At 50.0% G+C, this 14,103-nt stretch overlaps 1 protein-coding gene across 1 annotated transcript; it reads left to right on the top strand.

Moving 5' to 3' along the window:
• The first annotated feature begins 550 nt into the window (after positions 1–550).
• Positions 551–12,939, top strand: LOC131284521 (mucin-19). Its single transcript, XM_058313380.1, has 6 exons — positions 551–854; positions 4,747–5,027; positions 6,168–6,481; positions 6,574–6,804; positions 7,535–10,329; positions 11,597–12,939. The coding sequence occupies exons 1-6, from the start codon at positions 551–553 to the stop codon at positions 12,937–12,939; spliced, it is 5,268 nt and encodes a 1,755-aa protein (XP_058169363.1).
• Positions 12,940–14,103: the final 1,164 nt, after the last annotated feature.

Raw genomic sequence — 14,103 nt, 5'->3', positions numbered from 1 at the left:
TGACCTTGTTTGTGCGTGTCGCTGTGTGTATGTGTGTGTGTGTGTGTGTTGGTTGTTGGTGTCAGTGTAAAAGGAGGTACGAATTTCGGGGGTCAACGTAGTCTCCAGCCCGAAGAATACCGTGTGTTGCGTGAAGTTTCGGGCTTTGAGTCATTTTAATTAGTGAGTGTTCTGGAGTTTGAGCGGTGTTCTGTAGCCCTTCGCGGGAAGCGAGAAGAAGCGAGGCATTCCGATGGTCAGTGCAGTGAGCTGGTGTTTGTTTAAGTCATGAAAGTATGAAGCAATGGCAAGCGTCTTCTCCTCCACAGTAGTGAGCCACGACGACGATCTTTCCCGAGAGGCGAATTGATCCTACCAGTGTCTTAAAGGGAAGATACATATATCCAAGGGAAGAAGAAGCTGTGGAGCAAGAGAAATCGTAAAGGTGGTCAGCGTGTGGTTGTTGGTGGTCCGGCCCGTCATACTGCACGTCGATACATAAACGCACACTCACGGGCACCCCCTCACCCGGGCGCGGCCACCCAGCGCGTGGAACCAAACATGAAGCAAAATGCCGTTCGTGCAGCGTGTCGTAACCCCGAAGTACATCGCCCGCTCGTCGAAGTTGGCACTCCAGCCATACGCGGCGGCCCCGACCATCCCGGTGGCGGACAATGAGTTCGAGGCGCTGACCAACATCACGCTCAGCAATGCCCTGCGCCAGCTGGCGTCGCTGGTGTTCATCTCCAACCAGATCTTCACCGAGCTGCACCAGGAGCTGACCAGCGTGAGCGAGCGCTCGGTCGGGCTCCGGCAGCGGCTGGACCGGCTGTCCGAGAAGGTGGAGTCGTTCGATCCGAAGCAAGTCACTGTCCGTAAGTATCGCCGACCCTGCTAGACCGCAGACTCCTACTCCTCTCGTTCGAAGAACCACAAATCTCTGTCTGTCCTCAATAATTACGCCGAGCCACAACCAGTGCGATCATTTCCCTCGTTTGACGACGTCTTCCACTCCATCGTGGGTTCACCACTGGGACTGGGTGTTGGGAATCGTCAGTTACCCCGAGCCCCGCATATGACCATCAATCAATCCAGCATCCAGTCCGTTGTTCAGCCGCGCTGGAAAAAGGGGGCGAATGGTTTAAATCAATAACTCATTAACTCCACTCGCCCCGATCGTCTCCCGAACCGAGATCCACCCGGATCGGTGTAGGCTGTAAGCCGATACGCTGGACCAGACCCAATGTACACACGCATGCCAAAGTCTCCGGGAAGTTCCCGACAGCACCTCGGAGCTCGGGAGGGAAATGTTTTAGGCTGCATCACTGCGCGCCCCTTCGCGTGCTGTGTGTGCGTCCTGGAGTGTGAAATGAAAAATCCATTACGCCCGGGAAGCCATACAGCATGCCGGCAGTTCGCTCCCTCGTCGCGTGAGATTAGCTGTGTGACGCAAGAAGGGCCTGGAGGAACGCGCACCATACGGGGCACCAAATCCCGGAAACAGATAAAATACTGGATGGAAGGTTCAGGCCATCCATTTCCACTTCACTCCCTCCTCTCTCTCTCTCTCTCTCTCTCTCTCTCTGTCTCCCTGTTGCATCTTGCGTGTGTGCCGAGATTGGGTGTCTTCGGCGGCAAATGGCGGAGGGTTGTATCTGGTACTACAAACGATCTTAGATTCCTCTCTCTCGCCCAGCTCCCGAGACCCCGGGATTTTCGCTACGGCTTTCCTAGAAGATCCCTATAGCGATCCGTAAAACAGGCCGGCGGCATCTGTGAGACTTTGAGCACGCGCTGCCGTTTGGTAGCCGAGGCCAAGAGGCTGTTCGTTCGGTACGCAGTTGTCACCGTCAGTTCCACTGCCGAGCCGGATTCCATTTCCGACATTTTCTCGACAAGCGCAGGCGGCGGGACCGTTGAGTGGTAGCATTTTCCAAAATAATTACCCCACGACGACGCACACTCGGACCAGGTGCGACAGGGTGCCCCCCTCCCATGTCCGCCCGTCACTTTTATGTCTGTCTGTCTGCTTCTGCCGGTGATGCTGTTTGCGTTGCCGTTCTCGCTGTTGCCGCATAGTTTTAAGGGAAGCTCTTTTAATGGTGGCGCTTAAGTGCTCTCCACCGCGGGGTCCGAATGCGCGCTGGTACGATGTATTGGTATTTTTAATACCCCTTTTCTCAAGGTGCGCCTGGTACGTTGCGCACACTCAACCCCAGAAGATACCCCCGCACACCGCGCGGCCCCGCTGCATACCCTGCGCCGAGATCACGTTCAATCTTCCAGGTACCCGTGGATCATACGACCTCTACACACACACAAGCACACCACCGGGGAGGCGCACCACTGGCGTCAAAAAACCTCCCTTATATTGAACGCGACGAATAGTTTGCGCCATCTCGATCGCGCCATTGCACTTTTTCGCCCCGTTTCACTCACTCACACAAACACACACACTCAAGCGCCGATGCCTACCTGATCTCACACCTCACCGCGCTCGCTAGAAGCGATCTCAGGCCACGGTTTGGAAAACCATAGCAACCATTCAGCAACGTCGACCTTTCCGCTGTATTGTAAAAGGTATAGAGCGGCCCTTGCGCGGGGCAGATGGCAGCTCTCGTGGCCCTCAAAAAGGCCCTGCAGCAGTTGGTTTTTAAGTTTTTGTTTTCTTCTGCGCGCTCGGTTTTCCAACCGGCGTGTTTTTTGGGTCGTGAAGGAAAATCCGTTTGTTATTTAAATCGAGCGCACCATCCGTCCCCGGCGACCGGTTCCCGACATGTGCTCTATGCCTGCCCAGGACTTCCGCTGCCGGCTGGCATGCAACAGCCCTTGTGTGTGTGTGTGCAGTGAAATGCGATAAATGCATTCGCGAACATTCGCTCCCTCTCTATCTATCTCGCTTTCATACACATATGCTCTGGCATTCCTCATTGCCCACACCGTGCGCACAATGACGGAAGGTAAATTAATTTTAACACATTCGCCATTTGGCGTCAGACAACAATGGGCCACTAACAATGGGCCGTAAAACTGGCAGGCCGCAAGGGAGGCTGGTCTCTATTTTGGTTGAACTTATCAATCAAGCCGCCGCGCGTCAGTGGAAGTGGAGTGGAGCGACATGTGACAAACGAGTCGCACGTTGGCGATGTTAAGGTACAACTACACGCTGGTAAAACTAGGCGTATGCTGAAATTGCATAGGACGCACAACGAGCAATCCATCTTGCCTTACCAAAACTGTTCATTTTCTAAGTGAGATTTTGTTTGGGAAATGAACAGTGCTGAGAGTACATCAACGATCGCACTGTATATTACTAGGATATGTTTATGGTATCGCTTTTATTACTACTTGCAGAATAAAAAGATCCTCCAGTGTAAGTTCTTAAACTTTTCACGCGGTTTAAGCACGCTTCGGCGACCCTGTTCCTTCCATCGTTTCAAATCAAAACAAACGCACTCGCAAATGCGTCACAAACTGTCACTAAAAGTTGCGGCCATCGTGCTATTGTTTACCGCCATCGTGCTAGCGCTTGCCGCCATCGTAGTAAACAGGCCGCCATTACCTTTCACTGATTGGCTCTTGCACTTATGCGTTCTCTATTTGCTCGTTACGTTCCTATCACGATCATGCTAAAAGACTGTAAAAGCTGTATGCGAGATCATGTTTTGGCGTACTACTTTTATCAATATAAAAAATATTTCAAATGTGAGAATATGTTCTTGGATAAAAGTATTGATTTTGCACGTGTAAAAACCAGTCGGTCTTGCCTTCGTGATAGATTTGATGATGAAAACCCGCAAAACTGAACAATTATATGACGCGCACTGTTGTATTTCACTCACACAATTCGTGTACAACTAAAAATTAGTAGAATTGCTCATTTTAAGTCTACGTAGTTTCAGCCTATGTTAACATTCACAAGACAATGGCAATTTATGCAAACGGTGCCAACATTCCGGAGAGTCACATTCATGCAACGGACATGTGCTGAACGGTTGGTATGCGGGACTGTGGACCGTTATGTAGAATTAATGTGTAAGCAATATTTTAGTGAATTTCCTCTGCAACGAAGCGTAAATTTTCCAACTCATGTTCATACGAATAGAAACTGTTTCCAAATTAATCATCGTAAAATGTTACAGTGTGAATGCAAACACATTTCCCGCACGAAAAACTACTTTTCATTAGCCTTCTAATAATGTTAATCGCTGAAACCAGTTATCCTAATCGTTCTGGCGGGAAGCCGAATACTTTCTTATCTACACGAAAAACGGGCCCATTCGGAACATTCCCCATCGAGCTAATTTGTACTACAAACATACCCATTGGGAACTTGCCACATATCTTATCATGTAGCGGCTTTTCGGGTTGATACCGATTCGTGTCAAGGGCCATGAATAACTTTACATCAATTATCAACCCACCGTAAAACAATCCACTTAGCGGAAAGTAGGCTGAGTCCAAGGGGGAGGGGAGCTCGGCAGAAAGTAAAAGCAAATTAACATTCGGCGGAATGCGGCTTTGGGATTAGGTTGCTGATGAAGACATCTCGATTTCCCCGGTTGGAGCCACACTGAGGCACCGGGCGTTTGTTTGAACACAGGCAGAGTTTTCCGTACCATCGCCGGCTGGTTTCGTTTGCACCCTTGCCGGTTCGATTGTTTTACAGCTTCCTTCTCACTCAACCAACACCACCAACGTTTCACCTTCCGTGTGTTTCCATCGTTTCATGCTTTAATTGACGTGTCGACAACTCGCGGCGTGCAGCGGAAAGTGACCTCGATACATTCGTCCAGATCAAGCAGCACCACAAAACGCAGTACCATGTGGACACGTCGCTGTTCACCGTGGCGACGCGCTCGGAGACGGTGCAGGGGATGTACGAGGCCGCAGCCAAGACGCCCGTCGCGACCATCGCCGAGATGGACCGGATCATGGGCAACATCGCCGGCAGCAGCTCGGATGCGTTCATCTGCACGCCGGTGCTGAGCCGCCAACGCCGCAACGCCCGGGCCAACAACGTCGACCTGGACATCGAAGTCAGCCTGGTATGTATCGCATTACACTTGCCCGTAGTTTATGTTTCCGCACCGCGTGTTTCCGTCTTCCGCCTTGGGCATAATGAACCCACCGGAAAAAAAAGCACTGCTAGAAGCCCACTTCATTAGGGGGGGCCTTTTCCCGGTGCGAGTTCCGATGCCAGAATCAGGGTCACATCCGCCTTGCTGACCACAAAGATATTTATTTACACGTGCTCGGCAACCAGATACGATGGCCGCTCCCTCCAGCGGACGAGGCGGCACAGGTGACAATGTTGTCGGCACCGCCGTTCTATTGTCGTCCACCCTCCTCCAGCCCCTCGAACTCCCCCGGGACCGATCTTATCTGGCTCGTCGTTTCGTGGTGATTGATTTCCACCCTCTACCCCTACCAGGTAGGCCGGCAAAAAGGGCTGTTTGCGAGCCCTTATCAGCGCGGCGAGCAAACATTTGACCAACGGTCCCACAGCAAACAGAGCGGACCGATCCGGCGGTGTTTGATTTGCTGTTGACTTTCGTGTTTAACTTAATGCTTTCGAGCAGCAGTGTAAAGTGGGTCCCACCGTGTGTTGTGCAGTCGTTATCTTTCTTGTCTTTATCTTTTCATTTTTTTTCACTTTACTGTATGTAGCTTAACGGGAAATGCTGTTGAAACATGAGCAAATTGCAATCAATCGAAGAAGAAAGCGATCTGTCATGCATTAAATCCAATAGATACGAGTATGCAATTTCATGCACACATTGAAATGTCTTCCAACCATACTTTGCTATAAATATAGGTTTTGCATATACAAATTAAGCCAGGTCGAAGAAGCAGAAGAAGATTATTGAAGGAAATTTCGAGACTTTCTAATAATGGTTCCATTCTATCGCTAATTTGTCATTTGTGGTTTCTTCGCCAACCATAAATTCTAAGCTAAACGAGCAAATGCAATTTTCACAAAAGGCTCTTTCGATGAAACGAGAAAATTTACCTCAAATATAAAACCAATTTTGAACCGCAAAGAGATGTAAACAATTGTAACTATCTTAGAGTTAGACTTTAAGATTTTTTTTTTAAATTGGATAAACCTAACACAAAACCAATTGTAAAGAGGGGTCTTAAATTAACTAATTTTAACCATTTGTATATTTTTCTTTATTCTATAGCCCACAGCCGTACAGGATCTACGTAAATGGACATCCGCGGAGGCGATCGGCGACGTGACAACGGGGGTATCATGTTCGGTGAAAATTGCCCCCAATTCCACCGCCAACAATTCCGTCCTACCGAACATCAGTGAAGCAAGTGCCGATGTTCTAGATTCGGTCCAACCAGCCACGTCCTCTACAGCGAACCATGACATCGACATCGACGCCATTACGACGCTGGCGGAGTCTCCGGTGCGCTCGGACACCAGTGACGATCGAATCGATCACCTTCTACCCTCGCCGGACGAACAATGTCGTATTCTGGCATCAAAGTGCGTACATCCAGCAGCTATCCAAGGAGTAACAACTTCACACTGGACCGAATTGCCTAACCTCATTTCCCTTTGTGCTTCCCCACGTACAGATTCCCAGCGGAAACGATAAAAATCGACACGTCCGGCCGACCGTTCGATCGCATGTCCTCCACGAGGCGGTCGGCACTGGTTTGCTATGGACCACGCCCGAAAAAGGACGACTCCAAGCCGGAAGAGGACACGGTTAGGCGCCGTTCGCGTTTGCGACGCCCGAGAGGTAAAAGAAGAAACACGATCGCCGGCACGGATCAGCGGGAAATAGCGGAAGTCATCAGCAAAGGGTATGTAACGTGGCTTCCTCTCAAGAGGGCTTTGACCCGCATTTTGGGACTGGTGGGTTTGCCGGTGGTCTCGCGATATGCTCGTTTTATCATGCTTTTCTCCGTTTTACGTGGTTTGATGTGTTGTTCACACTCATGTTTAATGTAAACGAATGAATTGGACATTATTAATATGTAAAGAGAAGAAACTACACAAGACATCCGACAACTTACTGTAAGGTTTGTATTGAAAGGTACATTTAAATGTATGTTGTGTTGGCGCTCTTGTGTGATCATCCGGCTTTACTTATTCGTTTCGTGTACTGTTCTGTTTTAACATTGTTTTCATTACTCCACACCGACACCTGGGAGTATTTCGCATATGTAACGCGCCGATACATTCTAATCAACACCTCCAGTGCTTCGAGCAGTGAAGGGCAGAATGGTCCTATTCAAAGGAAAGCAATTACGAAATTCGTTTACTGAAACGAAAGTTCCACTAATTTCTATTTAAAGTATATCATCTTTTGAAATTTGAGTTCATGTAAAACATGTCTTCAAAGGACTAATGGTTTCTATCCACCGAAAACTGCTTAGATCCAGAGTTAGAATATTTACCAGTTTAAAGAAAGCTCTCTTCCGCAAATAAAAAAGAACGATGTATGATTTCTATCCCAGCTCGAAACACTGGAGTTGGGCTGCTTGCCTATCTAATGCCTACAATCTCTCCCAATGTCATCGTCTCTTGCAGGGAACCGGAAGCCAGCGGGCCAGCGGATGGTGAGCACGCACCGTGCGACTTTGGCGAGCTGGTGCCGGCGATCCGCAGCAAGTCGGGCGACCTGCTGCGCAAAGAGACGCCCTCGTTCTCGGCCGAATGGGCCAAGAGCTTCAACAAGATGTCGCACTTCAACTCGCTGAAGCAGTGGGGCATCAACCGGCTGCGGATGATCAACCGCGAGTCGAGCAACCGCGACCAGAAGGATCACGATATTGACGACTTCAATATACACGATACCACCCTGGCGCGGCAGCAGAGCGCAGCGGGCGGCGGTGGCGGTGCCAGTGGAGCAGGTGGCACCCGGCGACGCGGTTCCGACAGGGAGAAGCGCCTTTCGCACGATCGAAAGCCGTCTTACTCATCGTCGGAGCGCAGCTCGTCGGGCGTCATCGGTGGTGCCGCGTATCTGCCCGCCTCGATCAATCCGGTGAAGCTTCGGGAGACGTCCACGATCCGTCGGCAGCGGCGGACGGCGTTGGGAAGCCGCGATGAGCCGCACTCGTCCAGTGGCAACTGGAGTGCCAGCTCGGAGTCGGGCCGCACGTCGATCGGCAGTGAGATCACGTCCACCAACACGCACCCCAAGTCGAGCGCTTCCAGCACCTCGCTCAACCACAGCAATCCGGTCAGCTCGAGTGCACCGCCCAGCTCGATCGTGAGCCGGCGACGGTTCTTCAACACGTCCGCATCGAGCAGCGTCACGAGCGAGGGGACGATCACACCCGACCTGCAGACATTCGACTACCACGACGAAGGTGGTGAAACGAGCTCGGTGTACTCGTGCGACACGGAAGGCTACTACACCTCGTTCCACGTCGATTCGGGTTTGAAAACGCTCAAGGAGGAGGAACCGATGACGCCACTCCAGTCGACGACGGCCCTGTCCAGCATTACATCGTTCTCCAGCTCGGGCAACACAACGATCGTGTCGCAGGAGAACGACTACGATGGATACGGGAAGGGTTCTACGTCGACGACGACCACTAGCTCGGCCGGTACGATCTGCACGGTGCTGGCGGATTGTGAGAAGAGTGTCAACGCTAGCCTACCGAAAATCCCGGAACGCAAGAGCTCGCTGACCAAGTTGAACCGAAGCAATAGCACCGCCAGCAACGGAACGCTCGAGCGAAGCTACTCGAGCAGCACCCTGGGAAGCACGCTGGACAGCACCGGCACGATCAAGCGCAACGGTGTGCTCATCCAGAAGGAAGTCCTAAAGATCCTCCGGCAGGAGAACAACAACCGATTGGACGTGGCTGACGGAAATGCACTGAAAACACAGCCGCAAAGTGGAACGGAGAAGCAGCCTGAAGCGAGTAAGAAACTTCCACCGACCGCCGAACCGGAGCAGTCGGAATCGTCCGATGTGGAATGTGTGGAGCGTACAGAGAGGCTGAAGGTGAAGACAACCATCAACACGAGCCGCATTCCTTCGATGTGCATCATCACGCCGACGAACAGTGACGACGAGCACGATGCTGGAGTAACTCCGAAAGTTCCTGCCTCATCTCGCAAGACACCGACGGCGTCCTCGAACGAGAAGTCCACCGTGTCCTCGAAGCGTCCTTCGCTGACAGAGTCGACGTCGTTCGAGTTGAAGAAACCGAAAGATTTCCGCAAGCACTCGCTGTTACCACTGAACAGCGTGCTAGATCGGATCAAGGGTGCATTGCCACATTTGAAAAAGTCGCCCACGAAGGAAGAAGCTGGACTGGATGGATCGCTTGAGAAGCATGACGATGATGGTAGCGGTGGTGGTGGTGGGGAGTACGTGGAAATTGCCAAGGGGGGAGGACGGAAGACGCCGAACGAACTGACCGTACGGCGCAACCTGGCGACGGTTCTATCCGGCAACCTTAACGAAGAGACGGAGTACGTTTCGTTGAACGAGCTACCGTGCAACATGAAGTGCGAGAGTGGCAACTTCCTGCTGGTCGATGACAAGTGTGCTAGCGCGGCTGTCACGCTGCAATCGGGTCAAGATGGCGCCGGAAGCTGCACCGCGACAGAATCAACGGTGGAGACGACACCGACGGCGACGGTGGCAGCGGGCAGTGGAAAGGTGCAACCGCACGCTGCTGCGCTGAAGGGTGCTGCGCGTGTGAAGCTGGATGCGAACGGGAGAGTGATTTTCTCATCTGACAGCTTGAAGCGACGGAAGGGAGCGCACACGACATTCGCACCCGGGCCATGCGTAAAGGACGTCTCGTCACGCGAAGCGCAATGTAAACAAAATCTCGTTCTTCGGCAGCATCGACCACTCGAACTCGGTGATGGCGCTGTCGGTGATGGTGCATCGACTTCCGTGAACGCGAGTGCTGCGACGGTCCGTCCCACGGTCATTCCCACCGTGCGGCAACTGAAGCGTCCTCTGCTGTCGGCGCGTTACGGAGCATTGGGGTCTGGCAATCGGATCGTTCCATCCATCGCAGCAGGCGCCCCTGGCAGCATCCTCGAGCCCGGTGCAAAGAAAACACTCGTGGCAACGATCCTTCCGAACAGTGCTAAATCGCAGCAACCACCACCGCAACGGGAACCACGCGAACTGTCCAACATGCAGTCCTTTTCGCCGTCCTACTCCTCCACCAACACTCTGGGGCGAATCAGTCCCAACGTCGAGGGCCACCACACGGCACCGCTTCCCGGAACAGCAGCAACAACCCCCACCGCCACATTCTACAAAGGTGCTCAAGTAAACGTACAAAGCGTAGCCGCAGCCTCCTACCAACCGACGATGGTAGGCCATGCGAAACCCTACCCGGAAGGTAAGCAGAGCACTTTCGTAGGCACCAAGTTAGCGTTGCCCACCAGTTACAACAGGTAGCGGGGTTTACTGCCCCTGTGTGTGCACTACATATCCCAACGCAGAATCTCATACATCCCCGTTTTTCTGTAACGCTTAGGATATCATAACTAGACATGTTGTTATCCTGTTGCTCCATCTCATCCCTTCCTTGGACGCCTTCACTCTAGCTATCTCTTTCCTTCTCACGGCTTACTAACAAGCCATCCTTACATGTAGATGTACATAACAAAACGTCACGTTTGTCACTAATTACGAAAGGAAGATTGTGACTTTCACACTACTGGTGCCAGCATTGTTTATTTCGGAAAAAAATATTTAGAAGCGAAAATAGCTTGTAATTAAAGATACTACTATCTTATGTACTTCCTAAAAAGTATGATGTATAAAAGTTAAATTATCTTTCAATGCCGAGCAAAAAAGAAACATTTCGGGATTGCAAAAACAATTGTTCTACTTCGTAAAATGCAACGTTTTCTTCAATTAAGACAAGGTATTCTAATTAACCCTTAGGAGAGTGTGATATTGTCCACTTTTTTGCTTTCAAATTCCGACCCCAATGCATTCCGTGTTCAACCTAACCGAAGCATGGCAATTGAGAGAGCAATCGCTTTTGCAATTTGTTTGATATTGTTGTGTTACACTGTGTACTTAACTTGATTAAGATGTAATGTCTCTCATTTCGATCATTGATCCGCGTATATTTTATTCGGGTAAGGGTAGGTTTTTGGCAAATTTTTGCTTTCAAAATAAATTTGTATATGAAATATATCTGTGTCCGTGTTTTGAGGTTTATTCTTCTATTATTGTTTTTAATTATTTCGTTTTCGTTAATTACTACTTTGTGTGCTTGTAAGTTAAAAGTCTAAAAAGAAGGCGAAAAGGAGCATCCATTTTATGAATTTCGTGTAATATAAGAAATGCTGCTAAACAAATTAACACATGCAAGTAAAATTATATCGATGTGCAGTAACATCTTCTGTCTAATAAGCTTTACCAAACCGAAAAAAAAGATTCGACCAACGTTTTTACACATTTTTCATCTCAAACTCAACCAACATCACTGCACTTACTACTAGAGGGAATGCACTTCCGACACGAACATACACACGCACACGTATAACATGCACCACAAATCTGCACAGTAGAAGCCACCGCACGGCGATGCGTAAGTTCCCGAGCCGTCCAGAAATAAGACTTGTCCCCATCTTTACCTATCTCCTTTGCAGGTGCTCACTCTTTGGACCGTTCTAGTATAAGAAATTGGTACCCGGATAAGCTAACCATCGGTGGCCGAAGCGGTTTGCCGACCAGATTGGTAGAGTCCAGAGTGCCCCGGGGTTACCCGGCACTGCACAGTGACTACGAACCACCGAAAGCACTTCTGGCGGGTGGCTTTTGCAGCCCACAGCAGGCCAGCAGTCCACAGCCTCCGGTGGAAGGTGATTCGATCGTTGATCCGCACAGTCTATACGCGATTCCGAACAAGTCAAAACCATCACCCCTGGCCGTAGGAGGCCGCATTGCTGCTGGGTCCCGGCCAACCGATCGAAGCCTTCGCTCGATACTGGCCGAACAGAGCAGCGAACTGTCGCCCATCAAACCATGCCAATCGAATCCGTTCAAGACGTCTACGCCGTCGAAGGAGGACGAGCTGACGATGCAGTGGCAGAATAGGTTACTTTCTTCCCCTGCCGTACGCTCGCTGGGAAGTTCGCCGGTTCATTCCGGACGGTCAACACCACGTGAAATGCTCGAACCGCAAACACCACGTGGACGGCACAGTTGGGCCTCGAATAGCGTCGAGGTGCCGAAGACATGCTCTGACCGCTTGGGCACCCCGAAAACGAGTCTGATGGATTTCAAAAAGTTGCTACTTGCGCACGGAACAAAGTCTCATGCTAGCCCCGGTTCGAAAATGTCCGCCGTGGAAATGCTTAAGAAAAGTAAGGAGGCGGCGGCGGCGGCTTCGGCGAACCGACCCCAGGAAACACCAGGATCCCCGGGCGGAGGTATGGCCATCCTGGACATGTCCGCCTCACCGAAAATGTACAGCTTCCGGCGGATAGCGCAGCAGGGCAACTACGGTGGATCGCCGACGAAGGCTTCCGGTGGAAAAGGGGTCGGTTCGCGCTCGAACTGGCGCTATAACAATATGCGCACGGGTGTCATATCTACGGCCATTCCGGAGGCGAACAGCGAGGAAGACATCCAGCCCATCGATCGAAAATCCACCGAAGAGAGCGAACCACCTACCATCGACAGTAAGGGTTCGATCCCACCAGAAAAGATGGCACAACTGGCCAGCGACTTGGAGCAGACGATCAGTAGTATTAAGGAAAACATATTCCTCAAAGAAGACGAGAACAATTTCATGAAGGGTGAAGTGCCGCGGATGGCAAAATCTTTCGCAGGATTTTCCACAACCCCTGTGTCAACCGAGGGACATCGCGGGCGGCTCGTGAAGGAGTTGGGCGCAAAGTTCGGTGCCCGGACGGACCAAAAGGAAGGAACAGAAATGAACGAAGCCGAGAAAATGCAGGCAGCGGCTGCCCTCGAAACGGCACTATAAGATCGTTTCCTTTCGTGACGATCCAGTCAAATTTACACATGGACAACTGTCTACTTTCCTCACAAAGCCTATCGGTGTTCAAATTTTACACATAAAGTTCCAAGAAGAGTGTTCCAGCTTCATACTCTCTCATCATGCATCCGCCCACAAATTTTCGGCAGCAAACTAGCTACCTTTTAGCGTGTCTCTACAGTTTTATTTTTACCTGTTCGGATCGATATGTATTTATCTTAATTTATTCTAATTTATTTCACGTTTTTGTTCATCTGTTGTTTAGATATTTATATGTTTAAATGATGATTTTCAACCCTCCGAGCTATTCCTATTCTTGCGGCTGCGGAGGGGCAAATCCCTGTGCGCGATCGCTCTTGCCTGCCTTGCCCGGTTTTATGAGTGTGTTAGGATCCCTCTTTTGATTTCAAATGCCTTTTGAAGGACGCTTTATGCATCGTGTGTTGCATTGCTCAAACATGCCTGAGTACGCCCAGAGATCAATTTCAATTAGAACCTAAAGCCAAAATTTCCCTAAAGTATATAGAATAGAACGAAGTGTGTAGCGCTCAGTGCGATTAGTGCTCAATTCTAGATTCAACAAATACGCTATCCAGTGCTATGGCAAACAGTGAAAAATGTTTTACAAAAATAATGCCAACACTATTTGCCTCAATGATTTCGGCTTTACAGCAACAATTCGGGCAACGTGCGTCAAAAAATTAGGAAAAAAGTATTATCATCCCAAATGAGGCACCCCCATGCGTTGGGCATTTAGACATAATTGAAATAAGTTCATATCAAGGCTATAATAGCATTTAAGAATTAGTCGTATGCATTTAAACTTTTTTTTTCGCCTTTGCGGTTACGGACAACACGACTTTTAGGAACGCATGAGAAGCGACCAACTATTGAAGATATTTCAGAGAATCATCCATACTATTGTTGCATTATTTAAAGAGACAGATTTAAAAACACAAAAGTGGAAATAAAGCATTAAATATATACAGAGTATTGAAATCATTGTGTTTCCTTGTGTTAGTTATCCGAAATAAAATTATGAACTTACTTGATGATGGTATTACGGCTGAACGTCTAATGCCGTATCACGACATGATTAACGGCTTCCTCTACGCTAGCCTTCCACCCCCTCCACTGTCCTTCGGGACAGCC

The sequence above is a fragment of the Anopheles ziemanni genome, chromosome 3 (genome assembly GCF_943734765.1).
Source record: "Anopheles ziemanni chromosome 3, idAnoZiCoDA_A2_x.2, whole genome shotgun sequence".
Lineage (NCBI taxonomy): Eukaryota > Metazoa > Arthropoda > Insecta > Diptera > Culicidae > Anopheles > Anopheles ziemanni.
This window is presented reverse-complemented; position numbering and strand designations above follow the sequence as displayed.